This window comes from Salmo salar, chromosome 17 (genome assembly GCF_965601325.2).
Source record: "Salmo salar chromosome 17, fSalSal1, whole genome shotgun sequence".
NCBI classification, from domain to species: domain Eukaryota; kingdom Metazoa; phylum Chordata; class Actinopteri; order Salmoniformes; family Salmonidae; genus Salmo; species Salmo salar.
The window spans coordinates 25040324-25066024 of NC_138307.1; the positions used below are offsets into that span (position 1 = coordinate 25040324).

A 25701-nucleotide genomic window follows, 5' to 3' on the forward strand; every position below is an offset into this window, starting at 1 on the left:
ATTCACCTGGTCAGTCTGTCGTGGAAAGAGCAGGTGTTCCAAATGTTTTGTACAATCGGTGTATTGGCGTTTATATTTTAAACAATACATAAATATTTCACTAGGGGGCGACCAACAACCATGAAAATGTATGTCTAGTACATAACGGGCAATAAGCTGCTTGCAGTGACTACACTGCTGAACACGGGGTGTGTTCGTAACTTCCCTCTGGCTATCTACTCCGAGTTCAGAACACTCGTCTGAGTGTGCCAGAGCGCAGAATAATTGATACATTTACGAACGCTCAACACCCGTATATGACCAGTGTCAGTAAACGTCGGCAAAAAAAAGCGTAATTAAATTGTTGCCAGCAGCACAGTTGCAGTCACCAACGTTCTGGATAACATGAAAACTGCCTAACCATCTCTGCTAGGGCGAGAAATGGTCAGTGATGTGTTCTCTAATTTATGTCTGGAAGTAGCTTGCAAGCTAGCTAACTTTAGCCAGTTAGCTTGGGTGCTTGACAGCCGTTGTGAGGTCAGAACACTCGGATCAACCCTACTCCTCGACCAGAGTGTCCGGTGTGCACTCTGAACGCTCTGAGAGTGAATTTACGAACGCCCCGAGCACTGCCCTCAGGTCCCCTACACTGATCGACCTGGCCCCACCACGGCTGCTGGGGGCCTGGACCGAGAACACTGCCACTGTGCCGACACCCATAGGAGGGGGTGGGGGAGGCCTGGACTGGAGATCTGGAGGTCTGCCCGCCGCCCAGAGAACCAGCCCGACTCTCTGCTCTCAGTTAATCTCCCCCCCGTCCATCCCTCCGTTATCCGACCCTCTGAGCCAGAGCCCTATGACGCGCTCCCCCCTGCCGCACCTCGGCTCACGGGCCACCGACACACCTTCTCCAGACCTGGAAACCTGGACCCTAGATAGTTCCTCCTTCCTCGGTAGCATGCTGTGTGAGTCCAACCCTCCAGATCTACGTGTAGGCCAAACCAGCGGTGGCAGCAACACTGACAGGCACACCCAGAGATCAGGAGGAGCCAGCTCCAGCACAGAACCACTCACCACACTCAACTCCTGGCTCAGCAGTGACAATCTCCCCACCGGAGCTGGCTCAGACTCTGGACAGTGGTCCCTCCTCTCAGAGATCGACATGTCACCACTCCGCAGTGGACTGGTCTTCTCCCCCCTCACCCCCATCTCCTCCTCCGACCCCCTCACCCCGCAGCTCCTCCCCTACCAGAAGCACCAGAGGCAGCAAGCCAGGCAAGGAGAGACCCAGGGTCGTGGAGACACCTCATTCCCCGTATCACAGGCGCAACAGAGACCACAGAGATTATTATGGGAAGATGTAGCAAAAATATATATTTTTTGGCAGCCTATTTTGTCAAGTTCATTGCCTTTTACTTGGGAAATTATCTGATTAGGTTATCTAAGGATTAATTCAAATGTTTATTTTATCAAAGAATTTAGTTGAGATTAATTATGTTTTTTTATTGATAAAATAGGACAGGGCCTCTAAAGCGGAACTAATTTAATGAGGGGTTTTGTTTCAGTGAAAGCGGAGGAATGTTTTGACCGCAGGACCGTTCCCAAACTTTGGTATGTGCATTCATTCTCGGGAATTAATTTTTTTATAATAAACTGTTCCCAACCTGAATAATTTCATATCATTTACGTACATTGAATAAGCACAATTAATGAAAAGTATGCTAAATACTTTTTGTCGCGTACTGCATGCATAACGTTACTTTGATACTGGCTTGGCTTGTTGAATATTCACTTCCTAAATATTGTCATGATAAAGCAAGCTAACATAAACGTTGCATAAAGCGAGTTGGCTACATTTTCTATTTACCATTTGCATGACATTAGTTTGCTCACTAACCTCAGAAATATGCGCTGTAAAATAATGGCATTTGCTAGAAATACCAAGTATTCCCGAAAACAACCTCCTTACATATCCCCAACAACCTCAAGTTGCTGCTAGTGGTCGGCTCGTATAGATGGTGTGTGATTATGCGGTTAGGACGGCGGCGTCTAACACGTTTTAACAGATCTGTGTCCAGACTGAGTCTCGTACTTTAACGTGGCTGATTTAGCGACTCACTGACTCCATCCAACCAGTGTCAGAGTAAGCGAACAGAGACGTTGCCATTATATGACTTGTGCTTCTGTCAAGTGATGGCAAGCAGATGATGCCTGTACTATAAGACAGCAATGTGCATGATCCTAGATAACCACAGCCTTTCATGTTTGGAGTTCATTCACAAGACAAGGGAAATATGACAACCTGGTTGCTCCTCAGCCCTCTAGGTGGCTGGTACTGGCCTGGTGATAGTCTGCCATGGAGAGAGATGGGAGTAATGTTACATTATCTCTCCAGGTGGCTGGTACTGGCCTGGTGATACTCTGCCATGGAGAGAGATGGGAGTAATGTTACATTATCTCTCCAGGTGGCTGGTGCTGGCCTGGTGATAGTCTGCCATGGAGAGAGATGGGAGTAATGTTACATTATCTCTCCAGGTGGCTGGTGCTGGCCTGGTGATAGTCTGCCATGGAGAGAGATGGGAGTAATGTTACATTATCTCTCCAGGTGGCTGGTACTGGCCTGGTGATAGTCTGCCATGGAGAGAGATGGGAGTAATGTTACATTATCTCTCCAGGTGGCTGGTACTGGCCTGGTGATAGTCTGCCATGGAGAGAGATGGGAGTAATGTTACATTATCTCTCCAGGTGGCTGGTGCTGGCCTGGTGATAGTCTGCCATGGAGAGAGATGGGAGTAATGTTACATTATCTCTCCAGGTGGCTGGTGCTGGCCTGGTGATAATCTGCCATGGAGAGAGATGGGAGTAATGTTACATTATCTCTCCAGGTGGCTGGTACTGGCCTGGTGATGGTCTGCCATGGAGAGAGATGCAGTGGATGGAGATCTGCTGGACTGTCCCTGGGTACCAGTGTGTATCAGTGTGTCTCAGCTCCTGGCCAAGACCTGGTTTGGGGACACAGCGTACCGCATCCTGCTCACGGACCTGCACTCTGTGTGGGAGGAGGAGATGGACACCAGGGCCATCCAGGACAGAGCTCAGGCAAGGAGGACACACACATATGTACACACACTCAAACTAAAGTACATTTCTATAGCCTTTGAAAAAATGTCCTCTCTGTCATAACAGGAGCTGAACAGGCGATTGCGGGCTCCCGTCCACGCCTTCTTCTCTCACATGTGTGAGGTGGCTCACCCCTGTCTGTCTGGACGGGTGGAGGATGGGGGTGCGCCTCAGTTCTCCCTCAACCACCACGGCGGTGACATCAACCTGAAGTTGAAGAGTGAGCTGGCAGGGGTGCCTTTCTACTGGGAATTCCGCTGCACCCCTGCCCCTGTTGCTTTGGTACGATCCATAGACTTAACTGAACACCAACTCTGTACTGAACTTTTGGGTGTTTTTATGCAAGCCCAGTGTGTGTGTGTGTGTGTGTGTGTGTGTGTGTGTGTGTGTGTGTGTGTGTGTGTGTGTGTGTGTGTGTGTGTGTGTGTGTGTGTGTGTGTGTGTGTGTGCTCCATGACTAATGGTTGTAATGTGTATTGGTGTGTTCTATCAGGTGTGCAGTCAGCTTGTGCGCCCCCTGCTGTTGATGAGCAGGTTACTGCAGAGACAGGTGGGCCAACTGGGAGCTCTGCTGGCCAGGAAAGACACTGAGCTCCAAGACTACAGGGACAATGGGGCGGTGCTGAGCAGAGGTAGGCTCTACGTGCATAGAAACAAAAATACACTCATTAAACACAACATACACACCTGTTCCTCTCGTTGGTGTGTGTGTTTTGCAGAGCGATTGCAGACAGAGTTGTTTGAGGAACAGAGCTACAGAGAGAACTTCCTGACACAGGTAAGTTTCAGTCACAATCTCAGGCATACTGAACATGGATAGTTAGGAGGAATATATTACTGGGAAACGGAAGCCTGGCAAGAGCTGCCTTTGAATACTCAGCTTAGTAATAAGTAAGCCACAATAAACCAGGTTTCTGCTGCAATACTTTGTGTTGGTGTGTCTCTCTGAGCGTGGCCTTCCATAAACAAGGTAGTGTTCTACTTATTGGATGGTTGTCTGTCCTTGTTTTATCCAGTGATCACTGACAGTAGTGTGTCCACACTTTTGTAAATGACAGTTGTTATTTTTATAATGAAGTTGTAGTTGAACCTTTATCTAGACCTGAAAGACAATCGTGTGTTCAGGCTTTAAAGGAAATGCTTTGTTTGCACAAGGCGCTCATTGTGCTCAGTTGCATGGCACCCTGGGTCGTCCAGTGACGACTGGGTTCTTGCTCAGCCGACTGGTGGATGTAGTTTGTTCTGTTCTAGGGGCATTGTAGTCATGAGGTGGCTGGTGGGAGGTGCTAGGTTTGGCTGGGTCATGGCCAAGTAAATTTCCCGTTGGGTTAAAGCCAGGTAAAGAGGCTTGGAGGACACGATGCGCTGGTGTATCTCCACATTGGCCTCGGTGGCCTCTTCAGGGGAGGAGCTGATAAACCTCTTACTGCTGCCGCCCTCGGTCATCACCTTGGCACGAGGCTGGCGCAATTACCGCATGATCACGTAACCGACGGTTATGGATGAAGACCTCCATGAAAATAAAATAACTGTCATAACCTATAAAAAAAAAAACATTATGGAAGGAACAGCTGACTGAAGACGGGACGGATGGGCATTCGTTGTCTGTTTCTACGGTTACATGGACTCTTTACAACGTAAGGAGACTGTTGCTCCTTGCTGTAGCAAACAAGGCTTTGGTTGCCTTGGCAACGCCCACTTGTTGCAGCACATGCAGGAGTGGAGGACAGAAGAAAATATGCGTCTTTAAAATAAAAAAATAACTAAAACATTTTGGTATTCAAACGATTACAACTCTGACCACGGTCATTATGCTGACCAATAACCGTCATCCAAAATTCCATGACCGTCACCGCTCTACCGTCACTTGCACTTATGATGGGTCCGCTCGGGGGAAATCAACTTTCTTAGTCGATCGTCGTGCACTCCGTCATCCAGATTATAGAGATTTACGCTAATCTGGTGCGTAGTCTACTGGGTCGCCTGGTGAGGGCTGGGTCTTTGCTCTTACCCCCTCAAAATGCTACCCTCCCCTGTTATTGGTCATTTTAAGAGGTTAGCATGTTTTAGGAGGGTATAATTTTGCCTCTGACGTTCTGTCATTATCCACGATTATGCGCAATCATGGTAGCATCAACATTATTGTAGAAGTGTTTAGAAACATTCTATTCTTATTTCCAATAAATGTGACTCCAAAATGACACAATGTTATTCAACATTCAGTTCCTACATTCAGTTCCTACATTCAGTTCCTACATTCAGTTCCTACATTCAGTTCCTACATTCAGTTCCCAACAAACTGCAAAGGCATCGAACAAGTTTGTAAAGTCACAGGCTTGATGTAGTCATTGTGTGCTAGGAATATGTGACCAAATACTAAACGTTTGACTACTTTAATACACTATAAGTGCATTTTTTCCAAATACTTATGACACCTTCAAATGGAGGGACTAGAAACACAAAGTGCTTTCATTTCTAATCTAAACGGTAAAACATGGATGGAAATACCACCAAATAAAAGGTGACTTTGTGTCCTGTCGCCTCATAGGAAACATGCTGGAAGAGAGTAGAAAGTTGTAGCTGTTTAAATACGGTGGAGAGTGTATGTGCAGTCAGGCCTCCTTTGATAAAGAGGAGCAAAAAATACTATAAAATATATAGCAGATTATGCAAACACAAAGTTAGATCATTTGTTTGTCCAAAATAGTGCTTTATTGTAAGAATATACCTTGAATACTTCCTATTTACGCTCAAAATAAATTGTCTGAATTGCTCTTGTGTTAACAGTAGTAGTGGGATGCATGCAGTTGATGTGTGTGTTTGTTTGGTGCCCTGGTAGTTTAATGAGCGTGTGTTTTAGCTGGTGTGTTGAGTGTGTTTCAGTTTGAGTGTGTGGTAGGATGTGGAATTTCTCAGTTGCTGCTTCATTGACCCCCATCCCTGACCTGTGTGTATGTGTTGGCATTTCAAAGTGTCCTGGGGAATGTAGAGATGGATTTCTGTCTGAACTCTGCAGTGTGAAACAGGGGGCAGGCAGGGTCCACTCTCCCTCCCTCCTGTCCCGTACGGAGGGTAGTGGCTACTCGTCCTCCTTCCTGACCCCGTCGAGGCCCTCTAACTTGGGCTCGGACCTTACTGTAGTAAGCCTCCCTGGAGGTTTGGGGAAATGCTCATCTGGACCTGGCCCATAAAGAGAATGGCAATGCATGCAGGGGAACGTGGCCTTTCCTCCTCTCAGATCAAAGTACACACACCTCACACCCTTCTTCTCCCGGCCACGGCAAATTCCACTGAGCGCCGACAGGCCGCCACGGACCAAAGTCCAAACTGAAATGAAGTGTCTGGAAAAATGTCACTGCGAAGTGTCAAGGCAACACACACACTGGAGAGGGAGGTGGCATCTGTGGCCAGCCATTCCTTTGGGCTCATGGCCTAACCAGTAGACAGATGGGTGGAGGAGGTGGTGTCTCTGTTTGCGTTTCCCCCTCTGGGAAGACTCTCTGTGTACCTTTGTGTCCATCTGTCTCTCCTGGTGTCTTGCTGTTCGTCTTCCCTCTTAAGTCGGCTCTGTTTTAGCCTCCAGCCTTCAGCTCGTTGGGCAATACTGGGATCTGTTTTAGCCTCCAGCCTTCAGCTCATTGGGCTATACTGGGATCTGTTTTAGCCTTCAGCTCGTAGGTCTATACTGGGATCTGTTTTAGCCTCCAGCCTTCAGCTCGTTGGGCAATACTGGGATCTGTTTTAGCTTCCAGCCTTCAGCTCGTTGGGCAATACTGGGATCTGTTTTAGCTTCCAGCCTTCAGCTCGTTGGGCAATACTGGGATCTGTTTTAGCCTCCAGCCTTCAGCTCATTGGGCTATACTGGGATCTGTTTTAGCCTTCAGCTCGTAGGTCTATACTGGGATCTGTTTTAGCCTCCAGCCTTCAGCTCGTTGGGCTATACTGGGATCTGTTTTAGCCTTCAGCTCGTAGGTCTATACTGGGATCTGTTTTAGCCTCCAGCCTTCAGCTCGTAGGTCTATACTGGGATCTGTTTTAGCCTCCAGCCTTCAGCTCGTTGGGCTATACTGGGATCTGTTTTAGCCTCCAGCCTTCAGCTCGTTGGGCTATACTGGGATCTGTTTTAGCCTCCAGCCTTCAGCTCGTTGGGCTATACTGGGATCTGTTTTAGCCTCCAGCCTTCAGCTCGTTGGGCTATACTGGGATCTGTTTTAGCCTCCAGCCTTCAGCTCGTTGGGCTATACTGGGATCTGTTTTAGCCTCCAGCCTTCAGCTCGTTGGGCTGTACTGGGATCTGATTTAGCCTCCAGCCTTCAGCTCGTTGGGCTATACTGGGATCTGTTTTAGCCTCCAGCCTTCAGCTCGTTGGGCTGTACTGGGATCTGATTTAGCCTCCAGCCTTCAGCTCGTTGGGCTATACTGGGATCTGTTTTAGCCTCCAGCCTTCAGCTCGTTGGGCTATACTGGGATCTGTTTTAGCCTCCAGCCTTCAGCTTGTTGGGCTATACTGGGATCTGTTTTAGCCTTCAGCTCCTAGGACTATACAAGCACTGAGATGCAGCGGTCTAAGGCACTTCATCTCAGTGCTTGAGGCGTCACTACAGACACCCTGGTTCGAATCCAGGCTGTATCACAACTGGCCATGTTTGGGTGTCCCATAGGGCGGCGCACAATTGGCCCAGCGTCGTCCGGGTTTGGCCAGTGTAGGCCGTCATTGTAAATAAGAATTTGTTCTTTACTGACTTGCCTAGTTAAATAAAGGTTAAATTAAAATAAATAAAATAAAATCTGTTTTCGCTTTCAGCTCGTAGGGCTATACTGGGATCTGTTTTAGCCTCCAGCTTTCAGCTCGTAGGTCTATACTAGGATCTGTTTTAGCCTTCGGCTCGTAGGGCTATACTGGGATCTGTTTTAGCCTCCAGCTTTCAGCTCGTAGGTCTAGACTAGGATCTGTTTTAGCCTTCAGCTCGTAAGGCATTGCTGGGAACCCAGGCTCAGATAATGCCCCCTTCACCTCCGCTCACCTCAGTCAACACGGCACCTACCTTTTGATGGTGACTCTTACTCAATGGCAACTGAAAGATGCCTTTATCTGTGGGCAAACACATTTAGAATGACATATCTGGCCTTCAAAGTGGTGAGCAGGGGTATTTTTGGAGAATGATTTTCCTGCAAATGAAAGGAAAGACTTCTCTATTTGTCAACAGACCTGGGTTCAAATAGCGTTTGAAATCTTTCAAATACTTGCGCTCTGCTTGATTGAGCTTGCCTGGCGCAAAGGGACCAATGGAATGGTCCCAAAAATGTAAACGCTGCCCATCCGGGCAGGCTCAAGGAACCGCTCAAAGTATTTCAAATACTGTTTGAACCCAGGTGTGGTTTGTACCTTCCTTCACTCCACCCCCCCCCCCTCTCATCCCACCACTGGGGATTTTCTATTGCCATCCTCTTCCACTGTAGAGTAGACCTCCTGGAAAGGAGGATGAGAGAGGTGTGCAGATGAAAGGAGGGGAAAGAGACAGACGGGGGAAGAGAAAGTCAACCCAGGTACCTTTCTAGCTTTCCATTGGAGCCCCTCATCACCCCACAGAAACACCCCACCCACCACAGGTCAACATTGACATGGAGGTTGGAATTAGACTACCCATCCACTGTCTCTCGCGCACACACACACACACACACACACACACACACACACACACACACACACACACACACACACACCGACCGTGTCCTGGGTTCATCTGGAATCTAGAGGGGCCCAGAGTGACAGTGTTGTGGTGAAAAACCCTTCTGTCCTTTTAGATCACACTGATCTCCATCTGGGCTTTCCTCATTTTCACCTGTTTTGGGGCAGTTTTGTCACCTGTTTTTGACCCGTTTTGGGGCTGTTTTGTCACCTGTTTTTGACCCGTTTTGGGGCTGTTTTTGACCCGTTTTGGGGCTGTTTTGTCACCTGTTTTTGACCCGTTTTGGGGCTGTTTTGTCAGCACTTGTGGATCTGGCCTGGCAAGGGGCGTGTCTGTTTGTCCACACTGGACCGGGTAATGACGCATGGTTTTGGTTTCAGAAGGGAGGTTGTGTCGTTGTGTGACCAGTCCGCAGCAGTGACGCATGCCTTGGGGTTTTGGTGCTGAGTGGAGAAAAACATTGTGACTGAGTGAAAGAGGGGAGGGACATGTTCCCTGTGGTCTACCCCACACCCCTCCCCGTTCTCACCCATGCTGGATAGGAACAGGCTGGTCAGATCAGGGGAGGGGGAGTGGAGCGTTTACAGTAGTGAGTTAACATGCTAGTCCATCTGTAGGGCTGTGGATTTGGTTCTCCCTGGGGGTCTATGGGTTGGGGGACGGGGGGTGGAGGGGGTAGGGAGAAGTCTGGAAGCAGGGGATGTGGGGAGCTACTGCGGGTTTGAGGGTAGCATCTCCCCCCTGGCTATTCAGGGGCTCCATCCGCCAGGGGCTGTCATCACCTCTGGACTTCAGATCGGGCTCTGCTGCTCCTATGTCATCTCCCTTTATGTAGATGTCATGTATTTTCTGTCTTCGTTGAACAGAGAGAGAGAGGATGGCCGTGGGGAAAGCTAGAGAGAGTTTGTGTCAAAGGGCAGCAGGCCCTATTTAAACCTATGCAGACAGTGTAGACCTGTGTGTAGGAGGCTAGACCAGCCACCTGTGTGAACTGTCATACAGCTCCTGTCTAGATCAGTCCAAGCACTGCTAGATAGATAGAGGCTGTTTTGAGATCAGTGGCTGAGCTGATGCCATGGTTCTATGCTCTGGTCATCCTCTCTTGCATTCCTCTCCATGTCTTTCTCTCGTTCACCTCTCTCTCTCTCCTCTTCTCCCCCCTCTCTCTTGCTCTCTCTCCCTCCCCCCACGCTCTCCTGTTTTCTCCCCCTCTCTCTTGCTCTCCCCCCTTTCCTCCTATCTATCTCTCTCCCTCCTTCTCCCCCCTCTCTTGCCCTCTCTCTCCCCTCTCTCTCTCTCCCTCCCTCCCTCCCCCCCATGCCCCCCACCCCTTTTCCTCCTCCTCTATCTCTCTCTCCCTCCCCCCACGCTCTCCCTCCTTCTCCCCCCTCTCTTGCCCTCTCTCTCCCCCCCCTCTCTCTCCCCCCCATGCCCCCCCCCCTTTTCCTCCTCATCTATCTATCTCTCTCCCTCCCTCTTCTGTGTGGTAAATCATTGACAGCGGTCTTCTCAACAGGAGTGGGCCTTATCACACACGGCTGAGGAATTCCTGCTCAGTGTGACTGTAGGTAGGGCTCCCTATTAAACTAACGGCAATACAGTCGGTTGGACCAGCTCCTGTGGCCCTGTTCTACCAGACACAGTCAGTTGGACCAGCTCCTGTGGCCCTGTTCTACCAGACACAGTCAGTTGGACCAGCTCCTGTGGCCCTGTTCTACCAGACACGGTCAGTTGGACCAGTTCCTGTGGCCCTGTTCTACCAGACACGGTCAGTTGGACCAGCTCCTGTGGCCCTGTTCTACCAGACACAGGTCAGTTGGACCAGCTCCTGTGGCCCTGTTCTACCAGACACAGTCAGTTGGACCAGTTCCTGTGGCCCTGTTCTACCAGACACGGTCAGTTGGACCAGCTCCTGTGGCCCTGTTCTACCAGACACAGTCAGTTGGACCAGCTCCTGTGGCCCTGTTCTACCAGACACGGTCAGTTGGACCAGCTCCTGTGGCCCTGTTCTACCAGACACAGTCAGTTGGACCAGCTCCTGTGGCTCACTGGCACAGCCTGGGTTAGATTACCCTGTTAGTTTGGTGGAGAGGCATGAGGTGATGGACTGGGTTTTGTAGTTTTTTTAGAGGAGTGTTGTTAAAGGTATGAGCTGGGTTTTGTAGTTTTTTTAGAGGAGTGTTGTTAAAGGTATGAGCTGGGTTTGGTAGTTTTTAGAAGCACATTTTTGAGGGAATTATGTGGGTTTGTTTTGAGGGAAGGGGGTTTTGTAGTTTTTAGAGGCATATTTGTATGCTTCAGTTTGTTATGTAGGTATAACATACAGTAACAAACTTAGCCCTGATGAACCGCGATATATACGATTTACCCCAAGTGAGTTAACTTTCTCGGGTTTGTTGCCAATGCGTTTGCCTTCGGGGTCATAGTGACCCAGGTTCATCCCTGGCCAGGGATGATGCAATAGCTGGCGTTCACTGCTACAATACTGTCTAGAACTATTAGAGGGTATCGGTAACTCATATTCCTTTTGGCCAATGCATGAACCCCTGGGGAAAAAGTGGAGGTGAAATTACTATCTGGCAACCCTGTGGTTAATAATGCACGGGACACCTGGCAACCCTGTGGTTAATAACGCACGGGATACCTGGCAACCCTGTGGTTAATAACTCAGGTGATACCTGGCAACCCTGTGGTTAATAACTCAGGTAACCCTGTGGTTAATAACTCAGGTGATACCTGGCAACCCTCAGGTGATACCTGGCAACCTTGTGGTTAATAACGCAGGTGATACCTGGCAACCCTGTGGTTAATAACGCACGGGATACCTGGCAACCCTGTGGTTAATAACGCACGGGATACCTGGCAACCCTGTGGTTAATAACGCACGTGATACCTGGCAACCCTGTGTTTAATAACTCACGTGATACCTGGCAACCCTGTGGGTTGAATAGCACCCCTTTGTGCTCGGGAGACCCCACTGCCCCCAGGCGCTCACATCTGGACCAGTGTCCCACAGCTGAGTGCTGACTTTCTTTGGTATCAGGTTGGGTTCAAAGCTGTCCATCTCTGTCATTTGATTGGGTGATGTAATGACTGAAACAAACACACTTGAAGTGACTGGCTGCTGTCTGTCAGTGGATCCTGCTTGTTCACTGATGTTTTATTGACAGCAGGTGATAAAGCGGAGACTGGTTTATGTGCTGGACATACTCTTCATGGAACTTCATGCCCACTCCCCCCTCACTAGGGGGGTGGGGAGGGGGGCTTGTGTCCCCAGGGGGAGGCCTCTGGCGGTAATGGAGCGCCAGGCTCTGGGCTGGGCCTCCATCATCATTCCTAACTGATAAGCATGTAAAGTCCCTAATAACCATCCTGGACTGGAGGCCCACAGGTAGGCCAGGACCAGAGAAGGAGAGATCAACAGAGAGGGAAGGAGAGAAATGGAAAAATGAGAGAAGATCTTTATAATATCCTTCTTTCCTCTTCTCTTCCCTCCCTTCTTCCCTAATAGAGAAAGGACAGAGCGAGTGGCTGCAGTCCAAACATGTTATTTTTACCCCCTCAGCCCTCGCGCTAGCCACTTTCCCTCGGGGGAATCGCCGTCAAAACCGGATGCAGTTTGATTGCCATCTTAAGTGGAGGTCCAGTTCACTAACGTTGCCCCTCAGCCCTCCATTTAGCTCCAGAGAGTGAGTGAAGAACTTTGATCACTTTTGGGGTTGATATGACCCACAATTCAATGCGAACTGTAGTCACGTGTCATTCTGGTGGCCGCGAATCAACACGGCTCTATTTTCACCGTGTCAGACAAACTTACGATGCTAGCTTGGTGAAAAATATATATACTGTGGATGACATTGATTTTAGCGTTGACAAATTGGCTTAGTCTCGTAGTGAGGAGCCCATTAAACGTAGCTAGCTTCATAAACATTTTGGGGAATACTATAAAACTAGCTTGCCAGCTATGGGGGACTTTAGCTAGCTTCCTGACAGGAGTGCTAGTGAGCTACGTTAGCTTGCTAGGTACATTAATAGCTTTATGTTGGTTATTTTTTAAATCAACTTGGAGATTTCCACCTTTGACGTTGCCTCTCCGATCATCACTCTCCCTCACTTGGGCAAGGGACATTTAAGGTTCACTGGGGTGTGACGATGTAAAACGTCATTCAAAGACTGAGGGGTTAGGGCCGAGGGCTGTCTACTTTGAGTTTGGACTGCAGCCAGTGTTTACATCACGTGTCTGAGGGTTGCTGGGATCTGTGTAACGCTGGGCCGGCAGCCCATCCTGATGTCTTGTGGGACGCCACACTGGGCCGTCCAGAACCAGGCCCGCCAGCTGAAGGGCAGTGAGAGGGAGCAGGCCAGGCCACACAATGGCCCTAATTACAGGCCCAGAGGCAGGGGAGAGCCCTGTGGAAACTGTGTGCAAGTGGAGGGATGGAAGGAGAAAAGGAGACATGAGGAAGGATCTTTCTCAATTCATCTTTCCTCGATCCCTTGCATCCTCTACCCTTGCCGCCTCCTCTAAACCATTGGAGAGGCTCTGAGGGGAGGGACCTTGGATAGTTCGTTGGATGTGTTCTTCATTGTTGCCTGTAGTAGCCTGTGATCAGAGGTTGTCTTAGAAAGCTGTCGGTGATGGCTTTCTACATTTCTACCCTTCCACCTCACCATGTCTGTTTTTAGGGACGAGGCCTGGGGTTGATGTGTGTTTCTACCTCTGTACCTCACCATGTCTGTTTTTAGGGACGAGGCCTGGTTGATGTGTGTTTCTACCTCTGTACCTCACCATGTCTGTTTTTAGGGACAAGGCCTGGGGTTGATGTGTGTTTCTACCCCTGTACCTCACCATGTCTGTTTTTAGGGACAAGGCCTGGGGTTGATGTGTGTTTCTACCCCTGTACCTCACCATGTCTGTTTTTAGGGACAAGGCCTGGGGTTGATGTGTGTTTCTACCTCTGTACCTCACCATGTCTGTTTTTAGGGACAAGGCCTGGGGTTGATGTGTGTTTCTACCTCTGTACCTCACCATGTCTGTTTTTAGGGACGAGGCCTGGTTGATGTGGTTAGAGCGTTGGGCCAGTAACCGTAAAGGTTGCTGGATCGAATCCTAGAGCTGACAAGGTAAAAATCTGTCGTTCTGCCCCTGAGCAAGGCAATTAACCCACTGTTCCCCGGGCGCCGAAGTCGTGGATGTCGATTAAGGCAGCCCCCCACGCCTCTCTGTTTCTACTTCTCTACCTCACCATGTGTCTGTTTTTAGGGACAGGGCATGGTGTTGACAAGCGGTGCCTGGTTTCCTCCAGACATGACGCTTGGCATTCTGGCCAAAGGGTTCAATCTTGGTTTCATCAGACCAGAGAATCTTATTTCTCATGGTCTGAGAGTCTTTAGGTGCCTTTTGGCAAACTCCAAGCTGGCTGTCATGTGCCTTTTACTGAAGAGTGTCTTCCGTCTGGCCACTCTACCATAAAGGCCTGATTGGTGGAGTGCTGCAGAGATGGTTGTCCTTCTGAAAGGTTCTCTCATCACCACAGAGGAGCTCTGTCAGAGTGATCATCGGGTTCTTGGTCACCTCCCTGACCAAGGCCCTAATCTCCCGATTGCTCAGTTTTTATGTGTGTGTGTGTATGTATAGAGTATTTTTGTCTAATGTCTTTTTCGTTATGACAGTTAGTCTTCCTGGGGTCTGACATCAGTGGCGTCGGCTAATGGGGATCCTCATAAAATCATAAATCCCCTGCAGAGGTCTGACCCCCTCTCCTCCGGTCAGTGGTCCCAGAGAGAGGGAGTGACGTGGGGAAGACTCTCCTCAGTCTCCTGGCTCCTCTCCTGGCCTGAGAGAGAGAAACAGGGTGAGAGTAGTTGACTGGGAAGAGAGGGAGAAAGAGGGTGAGAGTAGTTGACTGGGAAGAGAGGGAGGAAGAGGGTGAGAGTAGTTGACTGGGAAGAGAGGGAGGAAGAGGGTGAGAGTAGTTGACTGGGAAGAGAGGGAGGAAGAGGGTGAGAGTAGTTGACTGGGAAGAGAGGGAGGAAGAGGGTGAGAGTAGTTGACTGGGAAGAGAGGGAGGAAGAGGGTGAGAGTAGTTGACTGGGAAGAGAGGGAGGAAGAGGGTGAGAGTAGTTGACTGGGAAGAGAGGGAGGAAGAGGGTGAGAGTAGTTGACTGGGAAGAGAGGGAGGAAGAGGGTGAGAGTAGTTGACTGGGAAGAGAGGGAGGAAGAGGGTGAGAGTAGTTGACTGGGAAGAGAGGGAGGAAGAGGGTGAGAGTAGTTGACTGGGAAGAGAGGGAGGAAGAGGGTGAGAGTAGTTGACTGGGAAGAGAGGGAGGAAGAGGGTGAGAGTAGTTGACTGGGAAGAGAGGGAGGAAGAGGGTGAGAGTAGTTGACTGGGAAGAGAGGGAGGAAGAGGGTGAGAGTAGTTGACTGGGAAGAGAGGGAGGAAGAGGGTGAGAGTAGTTGACTGGGAAGAGAGGGAGGAAGAGGGTGAGAGTAGTTGACTGGGAAGAGAGGGAGGAAGAGGGTGAGAGTAGTTGACTGGGAAGAGAGGGAGGAAGAGGGTGAGAGTAGTTGACTGGGAAGAGAGGGAGGAAGAGGGTGAGAGTAGTTGACTGGGAAGAGAGGGAGGAAGAGGGTGAGAGTAGTTGACTGGGAAGAGAGGGAGGAAGAGGGTGAGAGTAGTTGACTGGGAAGAGAGGGAGGAAGAGGGTGAGAGTAGTTGACTGGGAAGAGAGGGAGGAAGAGGGTGAGAGTAGTTGACTGGGAAGAGAGGGAGGAAGAGGGTGAGAGTAGTTGACTGGGAAGAGAGGGAGGAAGAGGGTGAGAGTAGTTGACTGGGAAGAGAGGGAGGAAGAGGGTGAGAGTAGTTGACTGGGAAGAGCAGATATATGACTAGATGTAAAGTGATGCGCTTTCAGGGCTTAAAGGCAGACGGAGCAAGAACATGGTTGTTTTAGGTCCTGTAACATCTGCGTAAGGCGATATGGGTCAGTGGTTACTGACTAGGGGTCAGTGGTTACTGACTAGGGTGTCGGGGTTAGGGGTTAGTGGTTACTGACTAGGGGTCTGGTTCAGTGGTTCTGACTAGGGGTCAGTGGTTACTGACTAGGGGTTAGTGGTTACTGACTAGGGTGTCGGGGTTAGGGGTTAGTGGTTACTGACTAGGGGTCGGGGTTAGTGGTTACTGACTAGGGGTCGGGGATAGGGGTCAGTGGTTACTTACTAGGGGTCAGTGGTTACTGTCTAGGGGTCGGGGATAGGGGTCAGTGGTTACTGACTAGGGGTTAGTGGTTACTGACTAGGGTGTCGGGGTTAGGGGTTAGTGGTTACTGACTAGGGGTCGGGGTTAGGGGATAGTGGTTACTGACTAGGGGTCGTGGTTACTGACTAGGGGTCAGTGGTTACTGACTAGGGGTCAGTGGTTACTGTCTAGGGGTCAGTGGTTACTGACTAGGGGTCAGTGGTTACTGACTAGGGGTCAGTGGTTACTGACTAGGGGTCAGTGGTTACTGACTAGGGGTTAGTGGTTACTGACTAGGGGTCAGTGGTTACTGACTAGGGGTTAGTGGTTACTGTCTAGGGGTCAGTGGTTACTGACTAGGGGTTAGTGGTTACTGTCTAGGGGTCAGTGGTTACTGACTAGGGGTTAGTGGTTACTGACTAGGGGTTAGTGGTTACTGACTAGGGGTCAGTGGTTACTGACTAGGGTGTCGGGGCTAGGGGTTAGTGGTTACTGACTAGGGGTCGTGGTTACTGCTAGGGGTTAGTGGTTACTGACTAGGGGTCGTGGTTACTGTCTAGGGGTCAGTGGTTACTGTCTAGGGTGTCGGGGATAGGGGTCAGTGGTTACTGACTAGGGGTCAGTGGTTACTGACTAGGGGTCAGTGGTTACTGACTAGGGTGTCGGGGCTAGGGGTCAGTGGTTACTGACTAGGGGTTAGTGGTTACTGACTAGGGGTCGGTGGTTACTGACTAGGGGTTAGTGGTTACTGACTAGGGGTTAGTGGTTACTGACTAGGGGTTAGTGGTTACTGTCTAGGGGTCAGTGGTTACTGACTAGGGGTCAGTGGTTACTGACTAGGGTGTCGGGGTTAGGGGTCAGTGGTTACTGACTAGGGGTCAGTGGTTACTGACTAGGGTGTCGGGGCTAGGGGTCAGTGGTTACTGACTAGGGGTTAGTGGTTACTGACTAGGGGTCAGTGGTTACTGACTAGGGGTCAGTGGTTACTGACTAGGGTGTCGGGGCTAGGGGTTAGTGGTTACTGACTAGGGGTTAGTGGTTACTGACTAGGGGTCAGTGGTTACTGACTAGGGGTTAGTGGTTACTGACTAGGGTGTCGGGGTTAGTGGTTACTGACTAGGGGTTAGTGGTTACTGACTAGGGGTCAGTGGTTACTGACTAGGGGTCAGTGGTTACTGACTAGGGTGTAGGGGCAGTGGTTACTGACTGGGTAGGGGTCAGTGGTTACTGACTAGGGTGTAGGGGTCAGTGGTTACTGACTAGGGTGTAGGGTCAGTGGTTACTGACTAGGGGTCAGTGGTTACTGACTAGGGGTCAGTGGTTACTGCTAGGGGTTAGTGGTTACTGACTAGGGGTCAGTGGTTACTGACTAGGGGTTAGTGGTTACTGACTAGGGTGTCAGTGGTTACTGACTAGGGGTCAGTGGTTACTGACTAGGGTCAGTGGTTACTGACTAGGGGTCAGTGGTTACTGACTAGGGTGTCGGGGCTAGGGGTCAGTGGTTACTGACTAGGGGTCAGTGGTTACTGACTAGGGGTCAGTGGTTACTGACTAGGGTGTCGGGGCTAGGGGTCAGTGGTTACTGACTAGGGGTTAGTGGTTACTGACTAGGGGTCAGTGGTTACTGACTAGGGTGTCGGGGTAGGTGGTTACTGACTAGGGGTTAGTGGTTACTGACTAGGGGTTAGTGGTTACTGACTAGGGGTCAGTGGTTACTGACTAGGGTGTCGGGGCTAGGGGTTAGTGGTTACTGACTAGGCGTCAGTGGTTACTGACTAGGGGTTAGTGGTTACTGACTAGGGGTCAGTGGTTACTGACTAGGGTGTAGGGATTAGTGGTTCCTGACTAGGGTGTTAGGGGTCAGTGGTTACTGACTAGGGTGTTAGGGGTCAGTGGTTACTGACTAGGGTGTAGGGGTCAGTGGTTACTGACTAGGGTGTAGGGGTCAGTGGTTACTGACTAGGGTGTAGGGGTCAGTGGTGACTGACTAGGGTGTAGGGGTCAGTGGTGACTGACTAGGGTGGTAGGGGTCAGTGGTGACTGACTAGGGTGGTAGGGGTCAGTGGTGACTGACTAGGGTGTTAGGGGTCAGTGGTGACTGACTAGGGTGTTAGGGGTCAGTGGTGACTGACTAGGGTGTTAGGGGTCAGTGGTGACTGACTAGGGTGGTAGGGGTCAGTGGTGACTGACTAGGGTGGTAGGGGTCAGTGGTGACTGACTAGGGTGTTAGGGGTCAGTGGTGACTGACTAGGGGTTAGTGGTTACTGACTAGGGGTTAGTGGTTACTGACTAGGGGTTAGTGGTTACTGACTAGGGGTCAGTGGTTACTGTCTAGGGTGTCGGGGATAGGGGTCAGTGGTTACTGACTAGGGGTCAGTGGTTACTGACTAGGGGTCAGTGGTTACTGACTAGGGTGTCGGGGCTAGGGGTCAGTGGTTACTGACTAGGGGTTAGTGGTTACTGACTAGGGTGTCGGTGGTTACTGACTAGGGGTTCAGTGGTTACTGACTAGGGGTTAGTGGTTACTGACTAGGGGTTAGTGGTTACTGTCTAGGGGTCAGTGGTTACTGTCTAGGGGTCAGTGGTTACTGACTAGGGTGTTGGGGATAGGGGTTAGTGGTTACTGACTAGGGGTCAGTGTTTACTGACTAGGGTGTCGGGGCTAGGGGTTAGTGGTTACTGACTAGGGTGGTAGGGGTCAGTGGTTACTGACTAGGGGTCAGTGGTTACTGACTAGGGTGTCGGGGCTAGGGGTTAGTGGTTACTGACTAGGGGTTAGTGGTTACTGACTACGGGTGGCTAGGGGTTAGTGGTTACTGACTAGGGTGTCGGGGCTAGGGGTTAGTGGTTACTGACTAGGGGTTAGTGGTTACTGACTAGGGGTTAGTGGTTACTGACTAGGGGTCAGTGGTTACTGACTAGGGTGTAGGGGTCAGTGGTTACTGACTAGGGTGTAGGGGTCAGTGGTTACTGACTAGGGTGTAGGGGTCAGTGGTTACTGACTAGGGTGTAGGGGTCAGTGGTTACTGACTAGGGGTTAGTGGTTACTGACTAGGGTGTCGGGGCTAGGGGTTAGTGGTTACTGACTAGGGGTCAGTGGTTACTGACTAGGGGTTAGTGGTTACTGACTAGGGTGTCGGGGCTAGGGGTTAGTGGTTACTGACTAGGGTCAGTGGTTACTGACTAGGGGTTAGTGGTTACTGACTAGGGTGTCGGGGCTAGGGGTCAGTGGTTACTGACTAGGGGTTAGTGGTTACTGACTAGGGGTCAGTGGTTACTGACTAGGGTGTCGGGGTTAGTGGTTACTGACTAGGGGTTAGTGGTTACTGACTAGGGTGTGGGTAGTGGTTACTGACTAGGGTGTGTAGGGGTCAGTGGTTACTGACTAGGGTGTAGGGGTCAGTGGTTACTGACTAGGGTGTAGGGGTCAGTGGTTACTGACTAGGGTGTAGGGGTCAGTGGTTACTGACTAGGGTGGTAGGGGTCAGTGGTTACTGACTAGGGTGTAGGGGTCAGTGGTTACTGACTAGGGTGTAGGGGTCAGTGGTTACTGACTAGGGTGTAGGGGTCAGTGGTTACTGACTAGGGTGGTAGGGGTCAGTGGTTCCTGACTAGGGTGTTAGGGGTCAGTGGTTACTGACTAGGGTGTTAGGGGTCAGTGGTTACTGACTAGGGTGTAGGGGTCAGTGGTTACTGACTAGGGTGTAGGGGTCAGTGGTTACTGACTAGGGTGTAGGGGTCAGTGGTTACTGACTAGGGTGTAGGGGTCAGTGGTGACTGACTAGGGTGTAGGGGTCAGTGGTTCCTGACTAGGGTGGTAGGGGTCAGTGGTTCCTGACTAGGGTGTAGGGGTCAGTGGTTCCTGACTAGGGTGTAGGGGTCAGTGGTTCCTGACTAGGGTGTTAGGGGTCAGTGGTTCCTGACTAGGGTGTAGGGGTCAGTGGTTCCTGACTAGGGTGTAGGGGTCAGTGGTTCCTGACTAGGGTGTAGGGGTCAGTGGTTCCTGACTAGGGTGTTAGGGGTCAGTGGTTCCTGACTAGGGTGTAGGGGTCAGTGGTTCCTGACTAGGGTGTTAGGGGTCAGTGGTTCCTGACTAGGGTGTAGGGGTCAGTGGTTCCTGACTAGGGTGTAGGGGTCAGTGGTTCCTGACTAGGGTGTAGGGGTCAGTGGTTCCTGACTAGGGTGTTAGGGGTCAGTGGTTCCTGACTAGGGTGTAGGGGTCAGTGGTTCCTGACTAGGGTGGTAGGGGTCAGTGGTTCCTGACTAGGGTGTAGGGGTCAGTGGTTCCTGACTAGGGTGGTCTTGGCTAAGGGTTAGTTTAGGTTTCAGCATCAGTGTTTTTACTATAGATCAGGTGAGGCCCCAGCAGTCTGTACCAGGGTTCCATGAAGGTCGGTCAGCACCAGTCCCCACTACTCAACACCAGCCTAGAGACTGGTCTGTCTCATAAAACAACACCAGCCTAGAGACTGGTCTGTCTCATAAAACAACACCGGCTAGAGACTGGTCTATCTCATAAAACAACACCAGCCTAGAGACTGGTCTATCTCATAAAACAACACCAGCCTAGAGACTGGTGTATCTCAGAAAACAACACCGGACTAGAGACTGGTGTATCTCAGAAAACAACACCAGCCTAGAGACTGGTGTATCTCATAAAACAACACCAGCCTAGAGACTGGTGTATCTCAGAAAACAACACCAGCTTAGAGACTGGTGTATCTCATAAAACAACACCAGCCTAGAGACTGGTGTATCTCAGAAAACAACACCAGCCTAGAGACTGGTGTATCTCAGAAAACAACACCGGACTAGAGACTGGTGTATCTCATAAAACAACACCAGCCTAGAGACTGGTGTATCTCAGAAAACAACACCAGCTTAGAGACTGGTGTATCTCATAAAACAACACCAGCCTAGAGACTGGTGTATCTCAGAAAACAACACCAGCCTAGAGACTGGTGTATCTCAGAAAACAACACCGGACTAGAGACTGGTGTATCTCAGAAAACAACACCAGCCTAGAGACTGGTGTATCTCATAAAACAACACCGGACTAGAGACTGGTCTATCTCATAAAACAACACCAGCCTAGAGACTGGTCTATCTCATAAAACAACACCGGACTAGAGACTGGTCTATCTCATAAAACAACACCGGACTAGAGACTGGTCTATCTCAGAAAACAACACCGGACTAGAGACTGGTCTATCTCAGAAAACAACACCGGCCTAGAGACTGGCTCTCATCCCCCTACCCAGAGCTGTTTACCCACTAGTAATAGAGGGAAATGTCAACACCTGCCTCCTACTTATCCCCCCCTTCTTTCACCTTCCCTGTTATTCTTTGGTTAGGCCGCCGGGCAGTGATTGGCTAAGGTGCCGGTATGGATTATGGATGGCCAGCAGTCTAACAACCCTGCAGAGGGCAGGGGTCAGATTTGTGAGGGTGCAACTAAAGAAACTTGACTGGCGTGCATCCCATCTGATGAGGGTAAACTGACCCTAACCTCAACCAATTCCTTAACACAGGTGAGCTAACCAAAGAAGTAGCTCCTCCCCTCTCTCCGTACTGCAGGACTTTGGTCAGTTATGACAGCGCAGGCAACTCAGTCTGGTAGAGACAACAGGAAAGTTCCAGATGAATATTATTAACTGTGAGGTAGAGAGGTGGTTGAACCACGGTAGTCTATTTAAACTGACCTTTGACCTTTGTTTTGTTAACTCTTTATGCCATTCTTTCCCTTTTTATAGTTTTAAGAGTTGTTTATCGTCCAGGAGGGCTGATCTAGGATCAGGTCCATGCCCTTATTCATTATGCTTTAAAAGGCTAAACTGATCCTAGAACAACACTCCTACTCTGAGACGCAGGCCCAATACATTGGACATACTTTTGAGAATGCTTTACACTTGACGGTTTAAAGGCCTAGTTACAGCTCTGACGTAGATGTAATCCGTTGTAAGGGGAAACGGCACCGCTGGCCGCCCCACCACCATTATTGGTTTTGTTGCCAAGCTGAGGCGACGTCGCGCAGCATGGTAAAGATATTGCTGTGCATATTGTGAGCAATGATGTCTGATTTAAAAATTTTAAAAAATTAAGTGTTTGTTCTTTGCAGTAACTTGTTTGTTGTTGTAACATCACAAACAGACGTAGCAGTTTCACCATTAAGGATTTCACAATTTTTTTACTATTATTTTACTATTACTGTCCATCAATGATCCTCAAACAACTTGACAGAAATGGAGCAAATTTGCCAGAAGAGGTGTGCATGCCTAATGTTTTCCAATGTGTCCTACAGGAGAAGGTTGGGACAAAATGGGAAAACAGCAAGTTTCCACATTTCACAAGGCACTGTAGTTACAGGAATTGAATGCAGTAAACACTTATTTAGACTGAAATGCAGTGGTTTGTGTGGCACAAGGCAAGAACATTGATAGAAGTGTGGGAGAAAAGACGAGGGCCAAATTATAGCATGAATGATAAAATGGATGAAAACCGGAGGTTGAATGATAGCAAAATTGCGTGGAAAGATAAAGATGAAGGTGCGGAACAGAAAATGAGATGATGGAGAGAGTGAGGAGGAGAGCGGAGAAGAGAAGGGTGGCTTTGCTCCTTTTCTATGGAGCCGCTGGTCCTCCACACATTGGTTGCTCTGTGCCCAAAGGGAAACTAAAGCCTGACCAGACCATACATTTATTTTTACCATATTTAAACAAACAAAAAACTAAAATAAATCAATGCAGACCTCTAAACCTGACCAAGTATGTTTAGGAGCCCCTCTCACTGACAGCAGTGCGAGACCACCAATTTCTCCCGGTCAATATTTGAACAGCTAATTCAGAGTTTGTCCTCTCCGTTTGACTGAAAAAAGTGAGTGAAAGAGTAGAATGAATAGTGTGTACGTGCTGTATGAGTTTAGTATGTTATCTGTCTTGACTTGTAGTTGGTTGTGGCGTCAACGTGTGTGTGTGTGTGTGTGTGTACACTGCACTGTTGTGTGTGTGTACACACACAGACACAACAGTGCAGTACGGTGTTGCAGCAGCCTATATAGACCTACCCAAGTTTCCCGTCTCCTGTAGTGTTGTTCCTGTTTCCTGTCTCCTGTAGTGTTGTTCCTGTCTGCTAGTCTCTACCTTGTGCCAGAGCTGCTAGAAAAACTGCTTAGATTAGACCCTTATCAGGCCTTCAGCCTTCAGTCACTCCTCCAGACCTCTACCATGTGACTGACTGGGGAAAGCAGGCCACGGCTGCAGGCCAACAGGCAGGAGGCAGGCTGACTGACTGACAGACACTGAAGGACATAGGCTTTCCATATCATTCATTTATTCTCTCTCAATCATTTAGTGTAGGTTTTTCTCTACACCTCTTACTCGTTCCCTCATACTGTTTCTCTCCCTCACACTTTCTCGTGTGCTCTCTCTGATAGCTTAGTGTTTGCTGAGGTCACAGTTTATTTCTGGTAATTTCCCTCTGCTTCCTGTACTCTTATTTTTCTTTCATTTAATCCCCTCAAAATATAGTGTGCAGGAAAATATTAATTTATATTTATGGAAAGATAGCCAACAGTTTTGACATTAGTTGGATTTGTCATAATTTTCTCACTTTCCCATTCCCCTCTCCCCTCTCCCTCAGACTGTGCCACAGGTATGTGCGAGGCAGGGCGGTCTGGGGTTTGACTCTGAGCTGCAGGAGCTCTACTCAGCCGTCACGTCCTACGGCAACACCAACGCTCGCAAACGTAAGATCTCTGAGAGACACGCCCCCGAAGAGGACCAATCCACCACAGAGGACCGTGACCCTAACCACGCCGCCAGCGGCACACAGCCCCCAGGTCTGGACCTCTCCTCTCATTGGTCATGTGATCTTTCTAATCCCACCCACCTTGCCGTCACCTCTGTGGCCCAAGGTCTCAGATTTGGACCTGTATGATCGCATGTCCTACCAACACTCTCTCTCTCTCACACAGACACACACATACATTCTATAAGAGCTCACTAGGGGGAGGGATGAAGTTCTATATTCTGTCCAGACATTTCTGTAATCTAGCTGAACAACATCAATCACCCCAACACTTCACTTCTCCTGCTAGTGCTGCTTTTAACACAACTGGCGTGGGAAAGTTGGAGTCTCAAGCGGTTTGATACCGTTGTTGCAACGTTGCAGCTCATACCAAGGCTGCCGTGGTCAGGACAGCTCAGCTGAGCTTGGTTTGGCTCGGCTCAATAGTGTGAAAAATGGGTTTTAGCGTCTGATTATGGCCACTATAGGTGTGAATTGGTGGTTTGTTTATTCCCTACAGGAGAGGAGGTGAACCACGGGCTGGACCAGGTGAACCACGGGCTGGACCAGGTGAACCACGGGCTGGACCAGGTGAACCACGGGCTGGACCAGGTGAACCACGGGCTGGACCAGGTGAACCACGGGCTGGACCAGGGGGATAAGAGGCAGACTGGATGGGGGGTCCGAGCCAGAACCACAGACTCAGAGAGACCTAATGAGGAACAGGTCTGGTCAACTCTGCAATGATTCTGATTTAGCATTAATAATGAATGAACCAATAGGATTTATTGGTAAGCCCTTTTACATCAGCAGATGTAACTAAGGCTGCGTTTAAACAGGCAGCTCAATTTTTTCTTCACTAATTGGTATTTTGAGCAATCCGATCAGCTGTATTGCCAATAATTGGGCAAAAGATCAGAATTGGGCTGCCTGTGTAAACGCCGCCTAAGGGCTGTATGGTAACCCAGCCTAGACCCCTCTCCCTCAGACTGAAGAGTGAAGGCTATAATGTAACCATAATATCCTTACCTTGTTTCTAACACGTCTGTTGCCGTCCTCACAGACTACAGTTCCCATGGCTGCTGCCGCAGATCGGCCTCCGCGCGACCCAAGAAGAAGAAAGCTAAGGGGCTTTTTGGATGACCTCAGAACCAGTAGTGCACCGAACACTATGGAGACTGCCTGTGACTACGTCCCAAATGACACGGTCAAAAGTAGTGCACTATGTAGGGAATGGGGTGTCTTTTGGGACGCCGTCTATGAGCACTACCACCACCTGACATGTTTTTCAAGTACTCATCTACTGATATGTCCTTTTTTTTATTATTATTATTTTTTTTATTCAATAATTAGATATGCATGTTTTTCCTTGGCATTGTTTGATGGATGTGTATTTTTTAATTGTCTAAATAATAAATAATATAAGTGTTAGATGTGGATCAGTGACTGTGTTCTCACCACATTTGCAACTGATCTGCATTTTGGGAACATCATGAAATACTTGTTTCAACTTCTGGGCAGAATGGAGTTGTCCTGTAATGGCAGTAATGTACCAGGCCTGCGTCTACTCCAACCACAGGGCTCGTTCATGCATGCTCCAGACGCCTTATCCTTATTGGATGGTTGGCTGTGTGTTGGCAATTCATTCTTATTTCTTTCTAGAGAGAGTGAGATATTGACTCAAGGTGTTGTAGAATGCTTGGAATGCTATTGAAGTCCTGTTCAATCATTGGTCTACGACTTGGCTTGTTTTCAAAAGTCACCGCCGTTAGAACACTGTCATAGCTCAGTCAGAATGCATATTTATACATTTTGTGATATCAATTTATCCCAGTTTTAATGTGTCAGCCGCTCTACAGAGGAGAAACTAAATGTTTGAAATGCCTGAC

General features: G+C 49.4%; 1 protein-coding gene across 1 annotated transcript; it reads left to right on the top strand.

The window, feature by feature from the left end:
* Positions 1 to 405: 405 nt before the first annotated feature.
* On the top strand, positions 406 to 25243 carry LOC106573957 (non-homologous end-joining factor 1). Its single transcript, XM_082963658.1, has 8 exons — positions 406 to 1590; positions 2865 to 3078; positions 3166 to 3381; positions 3593 to 3731; positions 3819 to 3877; positions 23666 to 23864; positions 24333 to 24538; positions 24876 to 25243. Exons 2-8 carry the CDS (start codon positions 2896 to 2898, stop codon positions 25230 to 25232), a joined length of 1359 nt encoding a protein of 452 aa, XP_082819784.1. The 5' UTR covers positions 406 to 1590; positions 2865 to 2895; the 3' UTR covers positions 25233 to 25243.
* The last annotated feature ends 458 nt before the right edge of the window (positions 25244 to 25701 follow it).